Genomic DNA, 23792 nt, shown 5'->3' on the forward strand with positions numbered 1-23792 from the left:
TATCAAGTTTGTTTTTAGCAGAGCACAGCTGAAGATGACACTGGCAAATCACATAATGAAAAAGAGGTGTGGAATTCTGCTTAGTATGTGTGCCTCTCTGCATGGAGATAAGCACTGCAAAGAGCATAAGAAATTCAAAACTGCATGTGAAGCCACCCCAATTTAGTTACGATACATTTCCCCCCGGACATGAACTTTTCCAAAATCATGGGAATCTCCTCTAGAAGAAATTATACAGGCAGCTAGTATCTTGGTATTTAGCCAACTACCGAAGGAGTTTATGCTGGTTTTCCTTTACCTAGTCATTTATGGAATATTAATTCAGCAAATCTTAGAAATAGTTAGAAAACAATAAAACTATTTCCAAGATTTGCTCAGTCTTAGAGTCTGTATTTTTGTGTTTAATCTTATTTTTCGAGTCTGAATCATTGGTACTTTTCCCATTTTATTTTATCGACAGCTTCTGGCTGGGAAACAGTTGATAAATCTGATACACACATGCACACACAAAATTATCTGACCCATCTTGGCCTTCTGTCTATTACTGCAAAGCCACACAGGCACAAACTTTCTTATCATAAACATGCTATTTGCCTACCAGTTTTAAAACCTGGTGTTATCGGGATAATATGCAGAAGTGGTGCTTTCCCAGCCTCTTCTCTTGTACTTGCTGTAGTCAGCAGAACTGAAGAGAAGGGTGGGAGAAGACAGTGGCGTAGCGTGGGTTGTCAGCACCCGGGGCAAGGCAAGTAATTTGCGCCCCCTAACTCATGGATTTGCACCCCCTAACCCTAACCCCCAGATGTTGCGCCCGGTGCGGCCGCCCCCCCTGCACCCCCCATGCTACGCCACTTGGAGAAGAGACTGCTTGAGCAAAAGGACAGGAGGCTTTCCAGCAGATGGAAACTCTCTTGCTGTCTCTGAGCTTTTAGAATGTCAACAGTTAACGGGTCTCATCTTAGAGGGGCAAGGGGAATTAATGGGTCTCATCTTAGGCCACATTCTCACCATGCATTTAAAGCACTATGATACCAAATTAATTAGTCAGGGTTCCCCCCAAAGAATTCTGGAAGCTGTGGTTTCTTAAGGGTGCTGAGAGTTGTTAGACCCTACACCTCTCACAGAGCTACAGTTCACAGAATGGTTTCACCCTTCCTAGGGAGCTCTGGGAATTGTAGCTCTGGGAGGAGAATAGGGGCCTCCTAACAGTTCTCAACACCCTTAAACTACAGCTCCTAGAATTCTTTGGGTGAAGCCATGAATGTTTAAAACAGTATCATAGTGCTTTAAAGTGTGGTATTAATGTGATCTTTGAAGACAAGTGGAATTAATGGGTCTCAGAGGCATAAGTCACTCAACAATTAAATGGTCTCCAGCACTAACTAACCCGTTCTGATACCCACGTCTGTCTGGTTGGTTAGCTAAAGAGGGAAATGAGACTAAAATTTCACTAGGAAAATGCATTTGTTGGTCTGCTCCCTCCAACAGCCAACTTAACTATAGCAAACGTAGTACCAAACAGCATTTCTGCTTGATTTATCTTAAATATTTGTCTCTGAAATAAGATACTGTATGCTATTTCCAGCTGCTTCTTGTTGTCATGGTTCCAGAAGCAGCAAATCTAATGCTGGTGCCCAACACAAATTAAATGAGTACAATACAAACCAAGGAACCCCTGGGATTGTGTTCCCCAAAGTATTGTTAAAAAGAGCAAATGAAGTGGAACAGCCAATTAATCACATAGGCTGTGCAGTTTGCATATTTTAAAAATATAGAATTCAGCATAAAGGAACTATAATGTCAAGACCTGTATAAATTATGAAAATTAAGAAAAAATTGGGGGGAGGGTTTCAAAAGGGAAAGCACACCAAATTCTGTACCCAGTGCCAAGTTCTGAATTTACTTTTTGTACTGAAGAAGAATCATAGAATCCATATAGTCCATAAAGTTTCTCCATTCCACACTTGGATAAAAGTAAACTTCAGAGAGTAGCACTCTTACTCCTTAGGAAACATTCAGCATACAGTATGCACTGCATGATCATTACTCAAATTGAGGGATGACTACAGTTCTTAAATTGTATTCATGGAGTCGTGGAGGATTGTAATGGTGTTCAGCAGAACATACATACATACTTCTTCAGACCTTCCCACTCAATGCGAGACCGTCAAAGTTGAAGGGGTGGTGGGACTGGCACTCATGGCCCCATACTGTCTCCACAGGTCCAGCATAAGAAAACCTGAACAGGGCTACAGTGTTCATGTTCATTTTGCCATTTCAGCTACAGAATTAGCATCCCTGCTCACACTTCCTCCTTCTTCTATGCTTTTTCCTTCTCCCCCGACCCCACTTCTATTAGTCATTCATTTGATTAATTTGAGGCGTCACTGAAGTCAAGATTACCAGGCTGTGACACAACCAACAGGGAAAACTTCAACATGCATACAAAGCACAAGGCCCAAAATGATTTCCATTGCATTTGCATGAAAGGTGCAGATCCAGTCAACCAAGTTGAGAACCAGTTGAATGTATGCTGAGAATGTTCCCTGTACCTCATCTAAGCCTTTTCTGCCTTGGGCACCATCACCAGGAAGTTCTCCATCAGTTCTACTTTTCATTTGTGTTTTTTTTTCTCTCTCTCTTTTGCGAGATAAGTTGGGAAAGTATGGATACTACGTCGTTTGCAGTGGCTTAAATTTCTCCACTCATGATAGCCTTTTAAGCCCATGTCCTACCATCTGAAGAAGAACATTAAGTAACAGCTTTTACTGGATCAGTGTGCTGGTGAGCATAAGTAGACACAGCAATCATTTAATAAGTGGTAACTTTTCCACAGTGTACATGTAAGCACCTAGTAAGCTGGCTGACTGCATCCTACTCAAAAATGTTTACCACACAGCCAAGGAGCTCAAGGTGTTGTACATGGCTGTCCCCTCTCCATTTTAGTGTGGGCCTGCTGACCAAACCTCAGGGGCACAGGGCACCACTCAAAGTGCCCCATCAGAAGATCTACTGAAAGTCACCCCCAAACTAGCAATGGACCCCAAACTACCTTCTGCCCGCCTCTGTCTTACATTGTGTCTCATTTTATAGAAGCAAAATGGCATCTGCGTTCCATATATACCATACAAACTAAAGCCAAACCAACCTGCTACACATAGCAAATACTCACAAGAGGTAAGAAAGTCAACAAAGGTCGGACTCTTGGACGAGGCTTAAGTGTTGCTGTTCCAGAATCTGTCACTGAAGCAAAGCGATTATCCCCATAATAGATGCCATCCACTTCACCTGAAACAAGAAAGAGAAGCAAGTTAGCAACAAAAGGCAAACAAACCACACATTGTTTTGAAGGCGTGGCCGCGAACCCCATCACCTTGAGGGTAATGGGCAGAACTCCCTGAGTTTATGTAAAAATCCATGAGTCACTGCTTAAATGGGTATCTTGGATCAGATAGCTATCAAGACGACAATTTAAGTTGGTCAAGCCTGTAATTTCTTCTGTATTGCTCCATATTGGAGCCACTTTTGTTTGGCCCCTGCAAACGGATCCTGCTTGTTATGTTTGTCAGAATGCCCAAGGATGTTCAGGGTTTGCTTGCATGGAAAGCAAGTATCTCAGATGAACTGACAGTTAGAATAACAGGCACACCAGGGCAACAACAATTCAGAAGCACCTGAGATTTACAGAATCCCTTGGAGCCGAGGGTCTCTTCACAGGTTTTTGTAGAAGACCTAAGGGCCATTTGACACACTATACAGAAGCAAATAGGAGTTTGCTACTAAATGTAAACCTAGAGCTGCCATCAACTGAGCTCTCCATAGAATAGATAGATAGATTACATGTGCCTGCAAATGTGTTGCTGGCATATCTATGCCAGCAAGAATACATACAGTAAGGTAATAAAAGTGCTATGCAAATAAAAAATGACATTTTAAAAATGTCATCTTTAAAAATACGCTTTAAAAAGCATATTCTCAACTACATTCCTAAAACATATATTGGTTCAAATTCAACAGTCACCTATGAATGGCTTGCACTGGTATAAATTGTGACTAATGGTTGCATACTATTGGCAGTCCACCCATGTATATTACTGAAGGTAGCCACAATCTCTAAATATGCATGTATGACTTCTATCATTCATAAATGGTGCTGTTTTCATATGTTGTTGCTGTTCTCAGGTATCATGTTAGCATTTACCTTTTCCTTGAAGCAGCTTAAGTTAACTCATTGAGCAACTCTTGTGAGAGAGGTTAGGATGAGAGGTAGTGGCTTCCTCAAGGTCACTTAGTGCAGGGATCTGTGGACCTCTGGATGTTGTAGGACTCCAACTCCCATCTGCCTCAACCAGCATGCGGAATAGTCATGGATGATGGGAGTTCCAGCTCAACAATATTTAGAGTCACAGGTTCATTCACATTCATACACACACAACTTTGTGAATGAGGATTCTCACCAAGGTACCTTCTGTTGAAATAAAATACTCTTGTTTACTATATTCTGTGCTGGGTCTCATGTATGCACAAAAAGTGACAGAAAAAGGAGTCCTGAGAGCCAAGCTCCAGAACACCCCACTTTTTCTTCTTCTCTTTTTTAAGTATGAGAACAAGGACTCTACTGAAAATCTGGTAAAAAATACTTTCTCATTGATTTCCCCCATTCAAGTTCTAGCATATAAAGCAGAGGGCTGATTTAGCAGATGGGCCAGGTTCTGCTCTCAGTGGGCCTCAAATGGTGGCCTTTGGCTGACAGGCTTTGGCAGGAGAAGGGATGGGACTGTGGTGCCAGAGTGCAAGCAATGTGTAGCCACACCATCCCTGCTGCTGCACACCCCCATGGGCAGGGAGTCTGTTTTCAATACACAAGCACCTTGGGTTACTTTATCATTCAGGCACAGGCCACAGAGGGACAATAAGTCCCCAGTGTTGCTTGAGAATATCACTGCTTTCAGCTTTGCAGCCAGCACCCGCAGTGCCTTTTGTCTGGTGCCTTTGCAACAAACACCAAGCACAGGAAGTGAATTCTTCTCAGACAAGTGAATTCTCCATTCAGTGAATTTAATAGAGTACACAGTAGGAGGTACAGGGTGAGGCTTTGCATGAAACTGTTGGGTTTTTCTTTGCCTGGCTGCTTCATTCTTTCCTAAGAACGGCAATGCGGAATGGAAAGAATTAGGAAACTATGCACGTGGTGACACCTGCGCCCTTCATAATTACCAGTAGAAATGTTCCTGCACAGCCCACTCGTTGGGCAAACAGAGCATCATCCACTGGGCACCAGCCCCAGGTTAGACAAGACAAATAGCTGCAGTGGCTCTTCCTCATGCCACTGTGGCAGCAGGCAAGGTAAGAGAGGGATAAAGTCAGGAACAGGAAACAATTCAGAGAGTGCAGAATGCAGATGGTTGAAACGTTTTGGTGCCTGGGGCAGAAAACTGAGAGGGTGGCAAGAAGATAATAAACAAGGTAGCAGTCATTGACAAATGGCTGTCTTTTAATGTTACCCCAAATCTGGTCCTCAAGGCAGGTCACTCTTCTGTGCCTAAATGTAGGGACAGCCCTAGGGCACAACTTGGCTCCTCCATTCAGGTACATCAAACTATCACATTATTGCTCTGTTAGTGCTAGAAAGGTGTTTGCTTTTGCATTTTATTATCTGACTTATGGGTCCCAGCTGGGACATTGGCTAATATCACAAGAGATATGGAAACAGATAAAAGAGCTATGAGATTTTAAGCAATTGGATTGGTATGAGTTTTAGCCACTTAGTTGATTAAATCAGTTGATTTCCCTCCAAATATTTGCATGTAAAAAAACGTCTAAAACAAGAATCATACTTTATGTTTGTGGATGATTGCCACATATGAGCAGAATGGATTCCCTCATCTGTGAAAGTGAACACAAAATTCCACTTTCAATATTAAGTTTTCCCAATAATATTTACTAAGAGTACTCCTTTTTTTTAAATGCTGCCAGATTAATTGGGGTATAGTTTTAATCCATTATATTTTTTTAAGGCTACGCACACATATTCAGGAATAAATCCCATCAAAATCTGCAGAACTTCCAAATAAACAAGTTGAAAGATTAATTGATTCAAAACTGCACTTCTATTAAAAGACATTGGAACAATACACTTTAAAGCCAGCAACATCAAATTCCTTGATAACAGTGGTGGCAGCAGGCTAAAGTCAAGTCAACCTTCAAGTAAACTCAGTCAATGCACCACACAGCTTCCAAATAGCCTGCACCCCCTTTAAAAAAGGCTTATAAGATTGGCCTCTTAAGAAACAGCATTCCAAAGACAGGGGACCACCACAAAATATAGTTGCCACTTGAAGCTCCAAGTTGCCATTCCCAACCCAAAATAGTTCTGAAGGGACAGCAAATTACCACTGGGATGTGGAGGAGCCTTTACTTGGTTATCTAATATATTAAATTCTTATATAATATATCCTCCCAACATACTGCTAACAGTGTAATTCAGTGGTTGAATACATTGAGGACTGCTTCAACCATTACACATTAATTTCATGGAAGCATTTCACATAGGAAAAGGCATGATGGGTGCTGAGGGCAATATAGGTCTCTTGTGTCATTGTTTGGGACCATGTTACTGCGTAGCCACAACTTTTGAGACCTTCCAATTACACCTCTGTAGTATGTGCTGTGCAATAGATGTTCATGTAGCCATCACTGATTGACACAAGATGGTATGCTATTTCCTAAATCCATGTCCTTTCCAAACAAGACACATATATCATTTTAAATAGCTCATGAACCACAGTTCAGGTCAACTACATTCTCCCTCTCAGTTTCCATTTTCCAACTATAGTAATAGTGACTAACCATACAGGGTAGGTGTGAAGGCAAACTTAATCAAACCTGTATAACATATTAAGAGCACAGTCCTATACATGTCTACTCAAAAATAAGCAAAGTTGCAATTCTGTATACACTTCACTGAGCTTAACAGGACTTAATTCTGAATAGAGATGTATAGAGTTGCACTGCAAGTCCTATTTTAAGTCAATGGGGCTCTGGATTATATTTCAGTTAGAACTACCTTCTCTGTTCCCGTTTTACATTTTTAGTTTGCCTTTATCTTCTTTTTGGAAATTGTATTCATCTGTTGCATGAATACTTTTTGTGCGTTGCCCTAGAATCTTTTGCTGAAGACCAGTTAAGAAATGCAATCTGAACACAAAACACTTTCCTTTTATTCCTTTGTAGGAAGGGCCTTTGCTACCTCTAGTCTGCCCGCCGACTAGCTTCCTGATCTGATGTTTACTTAATTTTTGTGCATGCAGCTGTATTATGGGAACTGCAGTCCACCAAAACGTCACTTCCTAACAGAGATAAACAATTTATAGTCTGCCCTTCACCAAATGAGCCTAAGGTGGGTTACAAAAACACCACATGAGCAAATGATCACTAAATAGAAAAGAAATAAAACCACAGAATTAACAAATAATGAAGTCAACAAAATAAAGAATGTGCAGTGTTTGGTACTGTCAGCGCTATTGCTGCTGTCATGTTGCATTTACAAAATCACTGAAACATCCAGCCTTTAAAAAAAGAGAGGAAATAATAAAGAATCATGTTTCATTAAAAGGTTTTTGTGATCCTTTGGGATGAAAGGCAGGATACATACTGAAAAAAATAACAATTATAATATTTATAATTTTCTCCTTAATATTTTGTAAACTGGGGCTTCTGACAATTAAGTGGTTATGAATTTTATGATGATGATTTGAATGCCCATGACTCCAAGGTTTTGGTATACCCCCAATCTGGAGGAAACAGAGTATATATGCAATGTTTATTGTGAGGTCCCTGTCATGTTTAAACAAAAGCATTTCTGGAGTCCTTAAGTCTTAGCAAATACCTGATGGTAATAGCCGCTGGAGCCAGTCCTGTTGGAAAGAGAAACTATTTCAAGTATCTGATCTCTTCTGTGGGCACAGACATCCTTCCTAAACATTATGTTAATTGTAACTATTCCCCTTGTAAAGCTGACAGGGGAGGAAACCTGATGACGGAATTGGTGTCAGAGCTGAGAATAGAACTTGGGGACTTCCTAGCTTCCATCCTTAAGCGCTTGCCTTGGGACCACACCTCTCTGAGCTGTTCTTTCTAGTAATGAGCACCACAACCTGTAATTTACTTTAATAAGGTTCTCGGCTGAAAATTATGAATTAACAGGTATGATCAGCAGCGACACTCCGCTTCTATAAACCCCACCTCTGCTTAAAGGGCTGCTCTGCAGCACTTTGCTACCGAGAAAGTGAATGTGTTAAAGTAAAGCAGAGAGGAAGGTGCAACGTGCAGAATATGCACCATCAGCCACAAAGCAGGATGGATTGCCACATGGAGAGAAAGGCCCACACCCAACCCTATCAATTACATTTCATTGCTGATTCAGCCTTAGAAAGACAGAGAGGGAGAGTGGAAAGATAATTTCATTATCAGCCAGAGTGCCACATTCCCTGGGGCCACATGGCAGCAGTAGACAGGGTGAGAGCAAGAAGCAGGGCCGGATTTAGGCTTGATGAGGCCCTAAGCTACTGAAGGTAATGGGACCCTTTATATGTCCAGTTGTCCTTGGTCAACAACAAATTGTTGCTGTTTTTGTGTTGAATATATGGTAATTTATGGACCTAATAGGTATCTAAAGCCATTTGCACATGCAGAATGTAGGCACCCTACATACAGAAGTGAGGAAACCAGTGATATTTTAGGGAGCGGGCTAGCAAGCGAGGCCCATTACTTACATCATAGGAGCCTACAGAACACAAAACACTGTTGCTGTGTAGGTTTTATTTTATTTGTTTTTTATCTTATATTTTGGAAATGTACATCCAGGTTTTTTTCTCGTTAAATTTTTTGGGGGCCCCCAAGAGAGTGGGGCCCTAAGCTATAGCTTGTTTAGCTTATATGTAAATTTGGCACTGGGTGAGAGGCAAAGCACAATAGATGTGATTATACAACAAGAAACACTTCAACCATGCAGAAGTCACAGCTTTCCACACAAACACACTTCTCCAGGCAGACAAACAAGAGGCCTTATCACTGTTCAAGGACAGCCAGGCAAAAGCACTCAGGAAGAGCGGGGATAACATAAGTGTGGATGAATATAATAGTTCCCTACTCCTCCAAGAAAGGATTAAGTCAGCAAAGGTATACATACACACAGTGTTTAACCAAAGGCTGAGACAGCTTCTAGCCACTTTTCCTAGCAATGGACATTTGTGTAGAAATTGCAGCACACATTTCTCGCTATTGCAAGAAGAAAAACTGGGCATATGCTTCTCAAGGTGATACCTGTTTCTATTTATTTTTGCCTTACTCACTTGCTTGAAGCTGAAATTCTTTAGATACCTGGTTGTCTGGGGTGTCATGATATTAGAGGTTACTGACACCCAAAGTCTATGACTCTTTTGCCTGGCTTCCTTTCTAGATGGCCAAATTAAGCTTTAAAAAGGGAACAGATAATCAGGTTAACCTTGAAGTTAACAGTCTGGGTGAGGTTCCTGCCTGCTACAAATAACCTCATCATAACATTGATTCAACACATCTTCATAAAGAAGGTTTCCTCTAAATCGACTGCATGAGAGAAGGATGTCAACCCAAGCTGATGGCAATAAACCAAAACAAAAAAAATTCCTTCCAGTAGCACCTTAAAGACCAACTAAGTTAGTTCTTGGTATGAGCTTTCATGTGCATGCACACTTCTTCAGATACGTATCTGAAGAAGTGTGCATGCACACGAAAGCTCATACCAAGAACTAACTTAGTTGGTCTTTAAGGTGCTACTGGAAGGAATTTTTTTTTGTTTTGACTATGGCAGACCAACACGGCTACCTATCTGTAACTGGCAATAAACCAGTTGGCGTGATGTTTTCAACGCATCTCCAAACTGCAGCTCATCACTTCTTCCATCCATTTTTAGAACCTTTTCTGAAAAGGTGGCAAATTATAATTTGGATGTCTGTTTGTCGCAGTTGGATCACATCCAAGGTACACCAAATGGTACATATGAGGTAATATTGCACCAGTCACATGACTAGTTTAATTCCTGTTGTGTTGGTCACTACATGAGAACCTGTCCCATATATTCCCCAAGTGTTATGTTCATGTTATTAATCAAATTCTTAAAATGCTTATTAGGGGGTAAGGACCATTGAATGGAATGGCATTTATGACTGAGTAACCATGAATAAGATTGTGCCACATGGTTAGAATCCTTTGCACACTTACCTAGGAATAGTCTGCTGTACAGTCTACATCTTCTAAATCAGTTTCATTCTTTGCTTACTAAATTGCACTGGCCTTGTATCATAATGCATGAGAATTATATGTACCATGTACAGCCCGTGTTTCTTATCTCATGCCTGTGCAATCTGGAGGCTCCAAGGTTTTCACAAACTCACAAAAAGGTTCTCTGTGAGCTGCTCTCTTTACCTATACAGCAGTGTAGTCTCTGCCCACACACTCTATTCAGGTGGCTCGTCTGCCTTTCCTATGTTGCAACAGCTTGCCAAAGGCAGGTTTAGGGTGCCGTGGGAAAACCAGGCAGCTGCAGTATCCACCAACCTGTCCGCATCTTTCATTCAAGGCCCTCACCTGGAGACCAGGTGCCTTAAGAAACTTTGATGCAGCGTTGTATCCAGATTTTAAGGGTGTGTGAGATGAATTGCATCTATATCCTTCTAGTAAAAAGTTGTTTGCTGAAAAAACTGCATCTATACAAACCTTTCAAAAACAAAAAACCAAGATGCCCAGAAATGATCTGGTGCAGAAATGTCCCTGTGCAGAAAATGTCCCTATGCAAACAGCAAGGGTGCTTCCAGACTGCCACTATTCAATCACATACTGGCAAATTCAAGTTGTGCATTAATAATGGATTGGGAGGTCTTGCACAACAAACTCACTTTCCCAGAAGATCGGACTTTTTGTAATAAGAAAAGCAATGGGAAAATGCACTCAAAGGTGTGGGATACCACTTGCTTTGATGCAACATCATGCAACCTCCCTGCAATCAAGGAAAGGAATGTTCATTAAATAGCCAAAATCATTTAATCTCTCTGCAAACAAATGGGGTTGAATGCACAGCAAACATGTCACTTGCTTCAGCTCATCTGGTACTTAAGAAATGGCCAGTAAAATAACAACAAAGAGATAAGTACAGAATTAAGGTGGTTTTAAGGACTAAATACATGCAACTCACTTTGTGAAACAGTTAGTATAGGGTTGCCATTCGTCTTGAACTTCCCAGACAGAGCCAGAATAACTTTGGCCAAAAAAGGCTCAACAACTTTTGTGTCCAGATCTTCACTTTTTGAAATATGGCAGCCCTAAGCTGGTAGTGAATGCTTAACTAGGCTTGCCATACGCGGATTTGTGGGTGTCAGGAATTCTACTTTTTGAAATATGGCAACCCTATATGATTAACCCTTTCACCTCCCATCATTTTTTGACTTGAAATCTCCTCCAGCGTCTTCCACCAAGGGGTTAAAAAGGAGACAAAAATGCATTTGAAACTGGAGGTGGGGAGGAAAATAGGTGGAAGAAAATGACTCCCATATTGGAGAGGAACTGAACTCCGAAGAACTCTTTGGGAGTCTCTCTACCCCTATTCCCTTTGCTAGGCTAAATGCACCCTTTCCTTTAAATCATTTACAGCGTTAAGCTCTCTGGACAAATCCTCATGAGCAAGACCTGTGCCAAGCATCTGGCCTGGAATGAGAAGGAGGCTGAACATTGGAGAGACAGAGCACTCCTGTGAACCAAAAGCTATGATACCCATACTGACACCCGTATGGGCATGTCTGTTCAGCATGTGAGTCAGCTGCAAAAACCAACTTGAATAACATGACAGAACTCAGCTGGCTTTCTCCAGGTTTTGGTATATTTGGCCAAGGTCTACGCCTCCAAGATCGTTGACAGTCCACAGATCCTCACGCCATCCCTGCTCAAGGCAGTAAGAACTGCCAAAGTCCTGCAGGGACTGAAAAGAAGCAAGAGTCCCTGTCAATCTTTGCTCTGCTAGTGCAACCTCAAATTTCAGATTCCAGCAGGTTTGTCCACTTGATACAAGGGCACCACAGAACTGGCTTCAGTCTTATACAGGAAGCTGGGGTCCTGGCTGACTCCAGATACAAAGACCATCTCCCTAGAAGTCCTGAAAGAACTGATCCCTGCTCTTAAGTTGGACCTTTTCCATCTGATCCAGGAAGGGAGAGCCCTGACCAAGTTCAGCACTGAAGGCTGCCTCTGTTGCTCCTGGTGCTTAGAGATTTGGGTTCCATACACACCATAAATTTAAAGCAGCCCTTACAAAAAAGAATCCTGGGAACTGTAGTTTGTTAAGGATGCCGGGAATTGTTAGGAGTTACCTGGGAGGAGTGAACTAGTTTCCAGGGTTCTTGGGGTGAGGAATGTGCTCCAAATGTATGGCGTGTGCAGACCCCGACAGGGGTATTATTTAGGGGTTATTGTTGGGGTCAAGATTTAGCTTCAGAGATGTATTATTTTTGCTGTTATCTGCATTACGCTCTTGTATTTTTATTGGTAGACCTTATGATGAACTGCCAACCTAGCAGTTCGAAAGCACCCCTGGGTGCAAGTAGATAAATAGGGACCGCTTACCAGTGGGAAGGTAAACGGCGTTCCGTGTGCTGCGCTGGCTCGCCAGATGCAGCTTGTCACGCTGGCCACGTGACCCGGAAGTGTCTGCGGACAGCGCTGGCTCCTGGCCTATAGAGTGAGATGAGCGCACAACCCTAGAGTCTGGCAAGACTGGCCCGTACGGGCAGGGGTACCTTTACCTTTACTATGAATGATCAGTGGATTGTTTAATTTTATAGTAGATTGATTGGAGAAGTTTTCCTTAGTCTGTTATTCATATAACTGTACTTGTTAGTGCATTCTTTATTATAATGTTGTTGGTGTTATTAGCTGCTTTGAGCACGATTTATCATGGAAAAGTGGCATACAAATAAACTATGATGATGACAATCCCTTTAGAAATAAAAAGGCCCAAACTCTACTGAAAGCAGAATCAACAAGGAGCTGCAACTGCCGAAATGGGCTGTTAGTCTTTAAAAGATACCACAAGAATCTTTTGCTGGTTTTTAAAGTAAAAAGTCTCTTGTGCAAGATGCAGAGAAATAAAAATAAGCTGTGCAAGAGCCAGTACAGAAGAACATCACTGTGGCTTGCATTTGTCCAGTTCCACTTAATGCAGAGCCATACAACCTCGGGGCACTTCCACATTGTCCCTATTTTCAGGTGGGATTCAATCAAATACTGGCAAATTCTGGTTGTGTGGTTAAAATTGATTTGGAACTCTTGCACAAAAAACTTGCCTCGGAAACCTGCCTTTTTGCAGTAAGAGAAAGGATGGTAAAATAAATGCTCTGGAAAGTGTGCGATAACATTTCCTTGATGCAATGTTGTCTAGTCTCCCCGTAAACAAATCATAATTAATGCTCAATAAACGACCAATATTGTCTAATCTCCCCATAAACAGATCAGAATGAGCACTAAGTAAACAGGTTGTCTGGAAACAACCTCAGTTAACACTAGGCTTTGCAAACTAAGCCACCTTGAATCAGGAAAACACGACAAAGCCTTCCGGAGACTGACAAAGAAAACTGTCAGGAACAATGGGCAACTGCTGTCACTTTAGTTTCATATCTCATCATAGGAGAAGTCAAACAAAGAGGGGGTTCGGGGCATGAGATCAGTGAATGCTCTCAGAGAAGAGTGTAAACAGCCCCCAAAAAGGAAAAATGGTCTTCAGTTGACTCAATCCACATACTGGTAAATACATGCAGTACATGTCTACTATTTCCTGGTTCAATAAAATAAATCGAAAATAGAGTCTGTTGAAGGGTCAGGGAGGACCTGCACCTTTGCTAGCTGTTTGAGTATCCTTAGCCCCACCCCCTGCCACAATGACTTTGATAGTTTCACTAGGAATGGTGATTGTCATTAAAAGTGTGGGCATATCTCTTTCAGATATAAATAAATAAGTGAATGTGCATTGTGCTCTCGGTTCATTAGTATGACCATTTGGTAGGACCCTATTTCACTTACTATTCCTCACATTCCAGTTTTATGCATAAACCCTGAACACAGAGGACAGGACACATTTATTTAGAATCATGGAATTATTTTTTTTAGAGTAGGGACCTTGGAAGTCATCCTGTCCAACCGCTTGCCTGTGTAGGAATCTTGCCACGATAGCATCCCTGACTGATAGCCAATCAGCCTTTGCTTAAATATGTGCAACACAGGACAGCCCAACATCAGATATTTAAACATCTCCAGAAATTATAGATATTGCGGATGTTCTTTGAATGCGCCGGCCACAGTAGAACATATTCTTTTTTATGGTCTATTGTACAACCAGCTACGCAAACATGTGCTATCCCCTTTTTTGGGTAGTCTAACATCACGGCACAAAGAAAATATCACATTCTATCTGTCTGACATTAACCTGGAAATAACTGCAAGGGTGGCTGAGTTTTTATCAATAGTATCTATAGGAGTGGTAAATGGCACTATTTAGCGGGAAGAAACTCCAATGAAAATACTGGTTATTACATATTTTTACATGGCTGTTTCTGTGTGTGTGTGTGTGTGTGTGTGTGTGTGCTGTTTCTCCTGAAGTGCACCCAAAATCTAGTCCCTTTTCTTTTCCATTCCACTCATTCTAGTCCTACCCTCTGAAGCAAGAAAAAACAAGTTATTTTTACCCCACACTGTCATTGCCAAAATTATTTCAAAATTATTGAAACTAAGAGGGTAGGGCTGTGCATGGCCCTCTGATCCTATTTGGGACCTGATCTGATTTGGGATGGTCCAGGCCCAACCCAGATCTGGGTCCTGAGCTAGATAGGGGGCCTGGCACATTTTCCAACCAATTAAATATGTAGTTGAGTGGGGGAGAAGGAAGTGGCTGAAGCTCAGATGTATCAGTCCATTCCTTTCACAGCTGCAAAAGCTGATACAATGCTTTAGCTTTTTCATGACAGAAAGGATCCAACCCAGAGCTTCTTCAATCCACTCTGACCAAATCTTGGGTCAACTCAAATCAGCCCGAATTGGTTTGTGATCCAGCCAGAGAAGTTGCACAGCACCAGTAGAAAATGCTAATCGACCTTGTTAGGAAAGTGGGATTCACATCTACTCTTTCACTATTTCCTATTTTGTTTGCAAACAGCTGTTTATTGTGTATTGGGTTCTCCTCAGTCCTGCATTCGCCCCCCCCCACTCAGTGTCCACACAAAGCCACTGAACTGTCACTATTACCTAAATGCCTGATCCCCCCCCCCAAGTGTGCTTCTAGTCATTCTGAAAACTCTAAAATTGCCCTTCCCCATACAGTCCTGGTTAAAAATGAAAGAGTAAATGTTTTGGGCCCTAAAAGGAACATTTGAGCAGCATCCTCAGCAATAAACATCCACAATGCCCAATTTGTTACTTGGAGAGAGGAGGTAACAAACAGTTATGCTTGTTGAGGATATAAAGAAAAAATGGTGAAATAATGGATAAGTTTCTAGTTTTCTGGTTACATTTGCCCAAGGGGCATAATCCAGTTCAATAGAATCCTCTACCTGAACTTGACCCTCTCAGATAATTTTATATATATATAGTTGTTTGGAACTATTTCTAAGACACATCTATGTTGTGTCAGTATAGCTTAGTTGGTAGAACATGACACTCTTAATCTCAGGGTTGTGGAGTTGAGCCCCATGTTGGGCAAAAGATTCCTGTGTTGCAGAACACTGGGCTATATGACCCTTCCAACTCTATGATTTGCTGCATTGCTCATGTGAGGTGTAGCTTTCTCTTTATGCCAATTGCATCCATAGCTTTAAGGGAGGTGTAGCAGAGAGGGCGGGGCCAGGGACTAGATTCAGGAATCTCTGAGTCAGTGACACACACAAGCCCACACCCATCTCTGGTTGGGTAACCTGTGTTTACTTTGCAACTCATCAGACACAAACTAAGGTGGGGATTAAAGCATTCAATCTCTTTTAGCCCATGCAGCATGAAAAGCATGCAGCAAACATTTAAGGTGGTTGTATAACACAGGCCTAGGGTAACCTCACTGCTATCTTGACCCACTGGTGCTCCTCAAATTGGGAGCTTCTTCAAGGTATCTCAGTAGAAGTCAGTACAGACTTGCAGTGGCGTAGCGTGGGTTGTCAGCACCCGGGGCAAAGCAAGTAATTTGCGCCCCCTAACCCGTGGATTTGCGCCCCTAACACCCAGATGTTGCGCCCGGTGCAGCCAGCCCCCCCCCTGCACCCCCCACGCTACGCCACTGCAGACTTGGGACAGCTCTGCATAATTTTCCCACAGTGGTCCATAGCAAATCACAGGTGGCCGCTGGCCAGAGCCATCCTCACTGACACCCCCCTCCTTTTTATGTGCATGTTTTCCTCTGTTTTGACTGGATAAGGGGTGGGGGTTTCTTGCTCTGGGTGGGTGTTGGCAACCATTCAAACCACTTGGAGTGAGAGCACAGATTTGTTTGAGAGTGGGGGCGAAAGGTGTTAAGTTACTCAAAAGCCACAGAGTGAGTCTGTTGGCACAGAGTGGGACCATTTGTTAATATCCCAGCAGTTGACTGCTTGGCTTTGACTATGTTGCTGATTGGATTTGGGGATGTTGATACAAACATCTGGTTGATACAAACGGGTTCTGACAGTTTATTCCCCCAACGCAATCTTGCATATCAAACTGCATTGATATAGTCCATTGTGACTAGCAGCCATTTTCATAATGGCAGGGTGGTAGAAACTTTTGGCAGCTGTTGAGATGGCGGGATGGTGGTGGGGAGACTGTTGGCCACTGCAGAATGTGTCCACACACAGTCCATCTGGAGCAAATATTTTTTGTACAATGTTCTTCATGAGATGGACTCCAGGGAAGGTGGGAGAAAGCCACATTTCTTATTTGAACTGACCATATGGCAAGCTTACCAACACGTTCTCCAAGGCCATGGAGGACAACACAAAGATAACTCTCAGGGCAGACTGCCCTCACCTGGTGGCCTTCAGAAGATTTTTGACTACATTTCCCATTATACCACATCCTTGGCCATGCTGCCTTGCATTGCCTGGAGTCCAAAACACATGAATGGCAGCAGGATGAGGAAGGTGAACTTAGACCATCCAAAATCAAGTGAGCTAAAATAATGCCTTCTAAGCCATTTACTAAGGGGGCCCAATGTTTTGTTTGTTTGTTTGTTTCCTGCCCTTCACTCTAAGGTCCCAGGGCAGGTTACAACTTTAAAACACAATATTAAAAACAATTTAAAACAACTGTCATAGGAGCATAGGAAGGTGTCTTCTCCTGAGTGAGATTCATCTGGCTCAATACTGTCTGCACGGACTGGCAGTGGCTCTCCAGCATTTAAGAGAGGGGACATTCCCAGCCCTCTCTGGAGATTGAACTTTGGATCTTCTTCTTACAAAGCCAATGCTCTATCACTGAACTGCAGCCCTTCCCCAAAATTGCTCCTACTTCATTGCTTTTGCTTTTAAACTAATGCTGAATGTACACAGTTTTTAACCTACTCACATGGTTTTCTTTCTTTCAGGATTGACATTGTATACCCTAACTGAGGCTTCTTGATCCAATAGAGACAGAACCACACCACACTTCTTGTTTTTTGCAGTTATTGTTGGGCCAACTGGTCCACCCCCCTCTCAATCCTAGAACTTATTTTAGAATGACATTTGTCACACAGATGGAACTTGGGAAAATGCTGCACCCCACTGGAATCTGCTGTCTGAAATGGCAGCTTCTCATTGCCTTGTGTAAGAAGACCTATCTTGATTCAACAATATTTAGGTTTCTGCATGTTTATTACGTAACCCAAAGGACACCCACAGCCCAGAAAAAGGAAGCGTGCATGGACGGGAAACAAGAACAGCAGCTGAGAACAGGAAGAAGAGCAACAGATAAATCCTGAGGGTGCAATATTATCATTATTATTCAGTCTTTGCCCACCACATGGGAATTCCTGGACACAGAGCTCTGAGATTCTGCAAAGCGTCCTATAAGATCAGATACCAGAAAGAAGCTTATTCCTAACTTTAGCACCTAGAAGAGCTTCAGTATTGGCTGATACTGCCTCAGACATGGAGCACAACTTATTAATTAAACACTGTGTAACTTTTTTTCCCCCACAGCAAAGAAGTGACTCATTCTTTGAACTAGAAGCAAGCCAAAGGGCAAAGCTTCACATTTCATTTCATCCCAGAGAATTTGATTTTCCCTTATTATTACTTAGGTCTCCCTTTCATCTGAAATGTCACAGTCCCGGACACTGCGACAAAGTCAGTGCCACTGCCTAGCGTGAACCACACACAGCTACAAGTTTCGCAACACTGGTGGCCTCCAAAGGCGCCATCTATGAAGAACTCGGCTGCACACCCTCCATTTGTTCCAACAGCTCTTGTGTGGGATTTCTGACACTCAGCCTGTTCAGACACTATTCAGAGTTGGCACCCACCCATCTGAGCCTCCAGTTTGCTGTTCCACAATTACAATATGCAAAATAAACACATCTGCTGCTGTCAACACCAGAGAGACCTACCAGATATCCCTGTAAAAGCTGCCTTTGGGTTTCAGTCAGTGCTAACTCTAATCTCCCACATAAAAATATGTCAGAGATTTATTTACAACTGTCTGGTGGGTCTGCTACTTGTCTTACGCTCCATTACACCCATATTCCTGCTCTACAGGAGACTTGCTGAAATCTGCACATTCTTCTTGGGTTGTTGTTTTTTTTAAAGAGAGTGGATCACAGGCTGCTAATTTAGTTTTGCAGGTTCCAACAAGTTTCTCTTTAATCCAGTCATTCCTACCAAAGGCTGTTGTTTTCCGACGGCACGGCTTATTAATAAAGCTTTCTCAAGGCCCCGATGGAAGTATCCAGAGCAACATCAAAACTGTGCACCCCACCTCTGAGTGTACCGGTAGCCCCCCACAGTTGAACATCCTAAAAGCTGAAGCCTGATTTGGGGGTGGGGTGGATAGTGGAAGGGCAAACAGGCTCCTCTGAGTCCTCTCCCTGAAAGCTCAAAACGAAAGACAAGCCATACTGACCAGTTCTCGCCAGGTTGTCAGTGGTGACCTCCTGAGTGAAGATCCAAGGGGGGTTGGTGACGTAGAGGGAAGTGGTGGAATTGTTGCTGGCATGTTTTTTCCCGAAGAGCCTGCTAATAGTCCCCTGCACAGAGTGATTCTTCTTCATCCTGACTGCTGCCTTCTCCGGCGTGTCTACAAACGCTCCCTCTAGCAAAACATATTTCCACTTTGCTCAGCTACCACCCAGCACACAGAGCTCCAGTAGGTGCTCGTCTGCTGAGCTAACTTTTCAGCTTCTTTAAAAGCTAAGCCACCTGAGCAGGTAGAGAGGGCTGGCTGCTCTCACCTGGCCACACCCCGTAGCAGCTCCTTTGCTCACATTCTTTCCGTACTGCTACAATAAGCCATTGTTACACCCAAGGCAGCTCTTAAGCCTGGGAGCTCGCAGAGGTCTTCCCTAAGGCATTGCCATGTCCAACGGGGACTGAAAGGTTTACGATGTTTCCTGGTTTAAAAAACAAAACGCAGCAAAATCCAGAATGCCTCCCAGGTTTTTAGAAACAAAGCCAAATAAATAAAAAGCATTGGTCTCAAACACATGAATTCTCCGACTGACCACACCAATATTGATTTAGGATTATCACCTTTCCTGTTTGGTAAGTCTCAGAAAAAGTTACGTTTCTAAAGCGCTCTCTCTCTCTCTCTCTCCCTCTCTCTCTGTGTGTGTGTGTGATCTATAGCTACAGTCAGATAAATATTATTTTTAAACAAAGATACAACTGTAAGAACTTCCTACTCATCCACAGTCACTGCATTTCTCCTTTTGTAAACTCTATAGAAGCTTGAGCTAAGGCTTTGGTCAACCTCCCCAAGACTAGGAAAATTCTCTCCTTGCAAAATATCTTTTTCTTTTTTAAAATTGACTTTCAGAGGGAACAACGAAAAGGTTGCTTTCCCAAAGAGAGAGGTGAAAGAGGTCTACGGAAATGCTCTCTTCACGAAGACTCATCTTCATCCCCTCCATCATGTTTAACACATGTCAACACCTGCTATTTCCTCATCACATGGCCATTTCCCAGTCTACATGAGCCTCCCCCAGGAAGTGTGCTGTGATGTGCCCCCATGAAATTATGAAGGGCATGTTTACTGTACATTAAATTATGGCATCAGAGACAAGTAACCAACAGGAGGTGTTTGGGGGAAGTAAATCAGAAGATCTCCTGTGGCTTCTGAAATGTGTATTAGTGTGGTCACTCCATTTGGGAGCTTCTGTGTCTCTACAAAGCATGGCGGGTGGCGCAGTGGTCTAAACCACTGAGTCTAGGGCTTGTGGATCGTTTCGAATCCCTGTGATGGGGTGAGCTCCCGTTGCTCGGTCCCAGCTTCTGCCAACCTAGCTGTTCGAAAGCATGTCAAAGTGCAAGTAGATAAATAGGTACCACTCCGGTGGGAAGGTAAACGGTGTTTCTGTGCACTGCTCTGGTTTCACCAGAAGCAGTTTTGTCATGCTAGCCACATGACCCGGAAAAACTGTCTGTGGACAAACATTGGCTCCGTTGGCCAGTAAAGTGAGATGAGCGCCACAACCCCAGAGTTGTTCATGACTGGACTTAACTGTCAGGGGTCCTTTACCTTTTTATGTCTCTACAAAGTCTCCAGATTGTTAGTACTGAGCACTGTGAATCTGCAAATTCACATTTAAAAAGCAGAAGTAGAGCACAATCTGCATTGCAGTGTTTGGAATCCAGTTTCTTCATTTGAATTTCAAACTCTAATTTTTAATCCTGAAACTCACATTTTTGTGCATATTCACTTACTTCAGCAGAAAAATTATAAAGCAGAGTGGAAAGGCTGTCCTGAAATTCTCCACCTCATTTGCCAGTGTCAAAATTGTGTGCGATGGTGGGAATCACTTCACCAAATATTCTGTCAGAGGAGGAGGAATTTTCCACTTTCTTTGTGGGTGACGTTTGATCTTTGTGGTGGCAGTAGCACAGTTTCTTTCCTCCTTTTTTCTAAGGTTTGTTTTGCTGCTGTTGTGGTAACTGCACTGGCAGCCTGGCCACCGTTATGTTCTCTTCACAGTGAGCTGGACCTGGGATCATTCCAGGACATTGTGATGGTGGTGAGGAATTGTGACCACCACAAAAAAATGGTAATGAATATTCAGGAAATGTTTGGCAAAGCAACCTTTTTTTTATAAGAGTTGAGAGTGAGAAAAATAAAGTTTTCCTCAGAAAAAAATATTTGGATAAATTTTGGCCCTGTTCTAAAAAATTCTACTGACGAGTTCAGCTAAACATGTTAACATCTTTTCCACAGTTCCACCTCAGGTACCAGATGTTATTAATTGTGTCAACTGGGCCAAATTAAAAAGATGAGAATACATGTGGGAATCTTTTCACATTTGAACTCATCGCATTTAGAACAAGCAAAAGGCTTTTTCTTCCTTATTATTTCAAAATTCCGATTCACTTTTTGTAAATTTGAGAAACCCAACAATCCACAAGCTCGTGAAGGAATACAGACTGAAGAAAATATTATGGCAATGAGGCAGCTTTTACCATAAGAACCCCCTAACTTTCAGTGGCGTAGCGTGGGGGGTACAGTGGGGGCCGGCCGCACCGGGCACAAAATCTGGGGGTTAGGGTTAGGGGGCGCAAATCCACGGGTTAGGGGGTGCAAATTACTTGCTTTGCCCCGGGTGCTGACAACCCACGCTACGCCACTGCTAACTTTAACACTATATTTCTGTCTCTTAATCCAGGGGTGGACAGATAGCGCTCCATTGGTAGGCTATTGGCCAGCAAGTGCAATTTCAGCAAGGTACATAAAAGATTCCACAATCACATAATAAGAAGGTCCCTATTAAAGGTCTGGGAAAAATATAAAGAGTTACTGGAACCTAAATCTCCGTGGTGGATATCACCTGTTGAAGCATTGTCACTCAAAATGTCCTCAAAGAAAGGAATATGGCCAACATATAGAGAACTATTAATTGAACAGGAAGGAAAATTAAAATTGAAAGAGCATGACAAAATAAAGGAATATCTACAGAGTTGGTTGCACCATAGGCAATTGAATGAAATTTTTAAAGAGGACAATAAAAAATGTTTTGCCTATACAGTTTCCAGATTTAAAAGGGATGTTATAGATCAGGGGTCAGCAACCCGCGGCTCCGGAGCCGCATGTGGCTCTTTTACACCTTTGCCGCGGCTCCGGGGCGGATACTAGCGAGGGGAGGAGTCGCATTGTGCGCCCCGACACTCCCCACTGTGGCGGGCGCTGTACTGGCTGTGACGTCGCATGGGGGCAGTGCATGCATTAGTCACGCACCGTCCCGACATCACCTTCCCGCCCGCTACATTGTAAGGGGCATGTACGCTGGTCACTGCATTGAAAGGGGGCATGTACGCTGGTCACTGTTTTGAAGGGGAGTGAAGAACACACACACAAAAAAAGGTAACTTGTTAATTTAATGTTTATTTCTATGAGGAGGAGTAATTCTGAGGGGTCAAACAAAGAAATAATAAAAAAGTGATAAAAAAGTTATTTTTATAATGACGAGTTTTGCAGCTCCCAGTTTTTTTTTCCTTCGGAAACGGGTCCAAGTGGCTCTTTTTGTCTTAAAGGTTGCAGACCCCTGTTATAGATGATAACTCTAAACTGTTAAAAAGGCATATGGCATACTTCTGGAATGAGAAATTAAAGATGAGGAAGTTAAATCAGTAATGATTAAATGGGCACAGGATATTGGGCATAATATACAATTGATGTTTGGACAAAACTTTGGAAAGTGGACTTGAAGTTTATGGATTGTATATTGTTAAAAGAGAATTATATGAAGATGATGTACAGGTGGTATGTTACACCAACAAAATTGGCAAGAATGTATAAAACAGAACAAAGGAATTGTTGGAGATATAAAGAAGGGGAAGGTACCTTTTACCATATGTGGTGGAAGTGTAAAAATATTCAAATCTTTTGGGAAATGATATATAATTAATTGAAAAAAAATATTTTAAATGACATTTATTAAAAAACCAGAAGCTTTTTTGATAGGAATTTTAGGTCAACTGCCTAAAGAAAAACAGACATTATTTATGTATGCAATGACAGCGGCAAGAATTCTGATAGCACAGAACTGGAAGACTGGAGATATACCATCAAAGGAACAATGGCAAGAGAAGTTGATGAACTATGCAGAGTTGGCAAAGTTAACAGATAAACTGTGTGAAAAAGACAATAGTGATTTTGAAAAAGAATGGGAACCTTTTACATCGTATTTGCAGAAACAACAAAAAAATATAGAGTCATTGGTAGGACTTAAATAAACATTTGCAATTTTACTTATAAAAAATAAGAAAGCTAATAGTAGGACAATATAGAAGTATATATAAACAACAGAATGTAACATGAGATGTAATAAACCAGGGATGGAAGTTGAGGGAAGTCAGTGGGGAAGGGGGAAATTGAAATTCGAATGTAATGTAATGATTACAGATATTGTTTTTTAAAAAAAACCAATAAAAATTATTTTAAAAAAACAACCTCAATGCAACACTAATACCACTAACATTTCTACTGCATGCTGCAGGCTTTCCCATACATTATCACAGTAATCCTTACAACAGCCCTGTAAGGTAGTCTCGAATCATTATCCCCAAGTTACAGAT

At 42.1% G+C, this 23792-nt stretch overlaps 1 protein-coding gene across 1 annotated transcript in view; it reads right to left on the reverse strand.

Annotated features, from left to right (window-relative positions):
* LOC309372596 (uncharacterized protein C6orf132) overlaps positions 1 to 19437 on the reverse strand; it is a 38243-nt gene extending 18806 nt beyond the window's left edge. The window contains exons 1-2 of the mRNA XM_081916301.1: positions 19135 to 19437; positions 3173 to 3288 (exon numbers count right to left, since the gene is read on the reverse strand). Coding sequence (XP_081772427.1) covers positions 3173 to 3288; positions 19135 to 19282 — 264 coding nt within the window. The 5' untranslated portion in view covers positions 19283 to 19437. The remainder of the gene's footprint in view (positions 1 to 3172; positions 3289 to 19134) is intronic.
* Between the last annotated feature and the right edge of the window lie 4355 nt (positions 19438 to 23792).

This window comes from Podarcis melisellensis (assembly GCF_964234715.1).
Source record: "Podarcis melisellensis genome assembly, chromosome: 6".
In the NCBI taxonomy this organism is placed as follows: domain Eukaryota; kingdom Metazoa; phylum Chordata; class Lepidosauria; order Squamata; family Lacertidae; genus Podarcis; species Podarcis melisellensis.